Source organism: Alligator sinensis, unplaced genomic scaffold (genome assembly GCF_000455745.1).
Source record: "Alligator sinensis unplaced genomic scaffold, ASM45574v1 scaffold1244_1, whole genome shotgun sequence".
NCBI lineage: Eukaryota > Metazoa > Chordata > Crocodylia > Alligatoridae > Alligator > Alligator sinensis.
Window position 1 is genome coordinate 175,018 of NW_005842591.1, and position 2,762 is coordinate 177,779.

The 2,762-nt window shown below is 69.6% G+C and overlaps 1 protein-coding gene across 1 annotated transcript in view; it reads right to left on the reverse strand.

Moving 5' to 3' along the window:
* Window positions 1–13: 13 nt before the first annotated feature.
* The window catches only part of LOC112551763 (uncharacterized serine/threonine-protein kinase SgK494), a gene marked incomplete at its 3' end in the record, with an annotated part of 4,273 nt that continues 1,524 nt past the window's right edge, over window positions 14–2,762 (reverse strand). The window contains exons 2-11 of the mRNA XM_025214601.1: window positions 2,241–2,324; window positions 2,095–2,163; window positions 1,850–1,919; window positions 1,429–1,536; window positions 1,121–1,161; window positions 875–902; window positions 604–693; window positions 440–528; window positions 229–339; window positions 14–157 (exon numbers count right to left, since the gene is read on the reverse strand). Coding sequence (XP_025070386.1) covers window positions 14–157; window positions 229–339; window positions 440–528; window positions 604–693; window positions 875–902; window positions 1,121–1,161; window positions 1,429–1,536; window positions 1,850–1,919; window positions 2,095–2,163; window positions 2,241–2,324 — 834 coding nt within the window. The remainder of the gene's footprint in view (window positions 158–228; window positions 340–439; window positions 529–603; window positions 694–874; window positions 903–1,120; window positions 1,162–1,428; window positions 1,537–1,849; window positions 1,920–2,094; window positions 2,164–2,240; window positions 2,325–2,762) is intronic.

Sequence of the window (2,762 nt, forward strand, 5' to 3'; positions counted from 1 at the left end):
CGTCCAGCGCGGTCTCTGGTGCCCGCGGCGCGGCCACGGCCACGGCCACGGCGTGCTTCTGCAGCAGCTGGGGGTCGAAGGTCACACCCCGAAAGAAGGGGTGGGCCTTGAAGTGGTGCAGGTGGTGCGGGCGCTGCAGCGGGGGGCGGCACAGGAGCTGGGGGAGAAGCCGGGCGTGAGGGGCCGCGGGCAGCGCCGGGGGACGGGGAGGTGGGCAGCGGGCATTACCTCGCTGAGCAGGAGGGACAGCGCCCGGCTCAGGCTGGGCGGCATCGCGTAGCTGCACCGGGTCACGCTCGCCAGCATGGCCACGTGGTCTCTCTCGGGCGCCACGGGGAACTGGGGGCACGGAGAGGGAGGGTCAGCGCCTGGGCCCCTCTCCCCATTGAGCCCCTTGGGCTCGGGCCCAGCTGGGGGCCTGGAGCAGCATGGCCTTCACCTGTCCCGTGGCCAAGGTGAAGAGCACGACCCCCAGGGACCACCAGTCAGCAGCGTGGGTGTAGGGACCTCCACTCAGCACTTCGGGGGCTGTCGGGGAGATGAGGAAGTGTCAGGGTGGGCCCGGGCCCCGACCCCAACCCTGACCCCAACCCCGCAGCTCACCCATGTACTGCAGCGTGCCGCAGATGGTGTAGGCGCGCTCCCCCCGCGGCAGGTGCCGGGAAAGGCCGAAGTCCGTCAGCTTCAGGTGCCCTGCAGGGAGGCGCGGGGGCATCACCGGCCTGCCCCCACCCTGCGCACCCCTGGCCCGGCCCCATCCTGGGGCTGTGGGTGGAGGAGGTGACCTCCCCTCCCAGCCCAATGCCCCAAGCCAAATCCACTCCCCTTGGGAGGAGGGGACCAGCCCCGGGACGGGCGCCCCACCGGGCTTTACCTCGCTCATCCAGGAGGATGTTTTCCATCTGCAAGGAGGAGACGGTGGGTTATGTCGCTCCCATGCCCAGGACACAGGAGAAGTGCAAGAGGTGGCAGGGTCCCTTGCCCCGGTGCCCCGAAGCCCCTTGGGCCCCTGCCAGCGGGGAGGATGGAACCAGTGGGGCCAAGGCACCCGAGCCTGGCAGCTAGCACCCCCATGGCAGGGCACCGGCACATGGCAAGGCCGGATGGGGCCACATCGTACCTTCACGTCGCGGTGCACGATGCCCAGGTCGTGGAGGTACCCTGCGGGGAGGCGCAGCATCAGCAGCCCGGTCCCCTCCCCACGGCTTCCCCAGCCCATCCCAGAGCAGCCCCCACAAGAGACCTGGAGGGGACAGTGGAGCTCCTGGGGTCTGGCCAGCCCCTCAAAGGGGGCAGCAGGAGACACAGACCAGCCTGGAGCAGGGTGGGAGCCCAGCAACCTCCACCGGTGCTGGGGCTCCCAGAAGCATCGCCAGGGCAGCCCAGCAATGCCCACCAGCTCCCTCCGCCCCAGCACCGGCCACTCACCCAGCACCAGGATCAGCTCGGCCGCGAACAGGCGCACGGTGGCTTCCTCCAGGTGCCCCGAGGACGCCCAGAGCGCATGCAGGTCCCCGGTGCTGCAGTACGTGCACACTGCGCAGGGCGAGCAAACAGACGCGCTGCAGCCCAGCCGCCCCCAAGAGACCCCCGCTTCCCTTGGGGGAGCCGGGAGCAGAGCAGGTCCCACACGGCTTCCTGTCACCCCCACACCGCGCACCGCTCTCCCCCGGGGAAGAGGCAGCCCCTGCCCCTCTGATCTGCGGGGCAGCAAGCAGCGCAGCTAATCCAGGGATTGCAGCCGCCGGCTTAGCGTGGGGCAAGCGTGTGGCAGAGACGTGCGCAGGGGGAGCAAGGGAGCTTTTGCAGGGGACCGGCTCCCGCCGGCCAGCAACAGATGGTCACTCACTGATGAAGAGGTGCCGCTGTCCCTGCCAGCTGTCCCCGAGGCAGTGAGCAAAGGGATGCTGCACCTGCCGCTGGCAATGGAGGGAAAGGACCCGTGAGTACCCGAGCCAGGGTGGGCAGGAATAGGCAGGGCCCGCAGGAGGGCTCAGCCCCTGCCCAGCCCCCCTCTGATGGGGGGCACCTGTCCCTGCCTGGGAGCCAGGGAGAGGAGCCGGCTGCCCCACATCCCCCAGCCCTGGCAGGTACCTGGATGCTGACTTCCTCCTTGCACTGCTTCAGGGTGTCCCGCCGCAGCACCTCCACCTTGGGCACCACCTGCGAGAGGCACAGCAGGGGTGAGCGGGAGCGGCACGGCCTGGGCACAGGCAGGGCGGTGCAGGACGGGCACTCACCTTCACCGCAACCACCATCTCCCGCCTGCAGTCCAGCACCTTCAGGACCATGCCGAACGAGCCCTTGGCCACAAAGCCCAGGACCTGCCAGAGGAGAGGGAGGAGGTTGGCGCCAGGACAGCTTGGAAGCCGTTGAGCCGGGTTCAAAAAAGGGGCCGGACGTGTGCTTGGAGGAAAAGGGCATTGGCAGGTACCGGGCGCGGGGCACGGCCTCGGCATCGGAGCTCCCTGGACCTTAAATGCTGCAGGCCGCGAGGGAGAGGCAGAGGGGAAAACCCTGCTCAGCCCCGTTCGGCATCGCACTCTGCTGCCGCGCCACACAGGAGACGGGCCAGCACCGGACCCAGACCACGGCAAGTCTTACGTTTTCATGGCACTCCCAGGCCCAGGCCCAGGCCCAGGCCCAGGGGCGTGCAGACCGGAGCCCTGGAGCAGGAAGGAGACCCCGGGGCCAGAACCACCACAACCAGAGCCGGGGAAGGGGCCGAGGAGGCTCAACCTCGGGGTGCTCAGGGGCTGGGC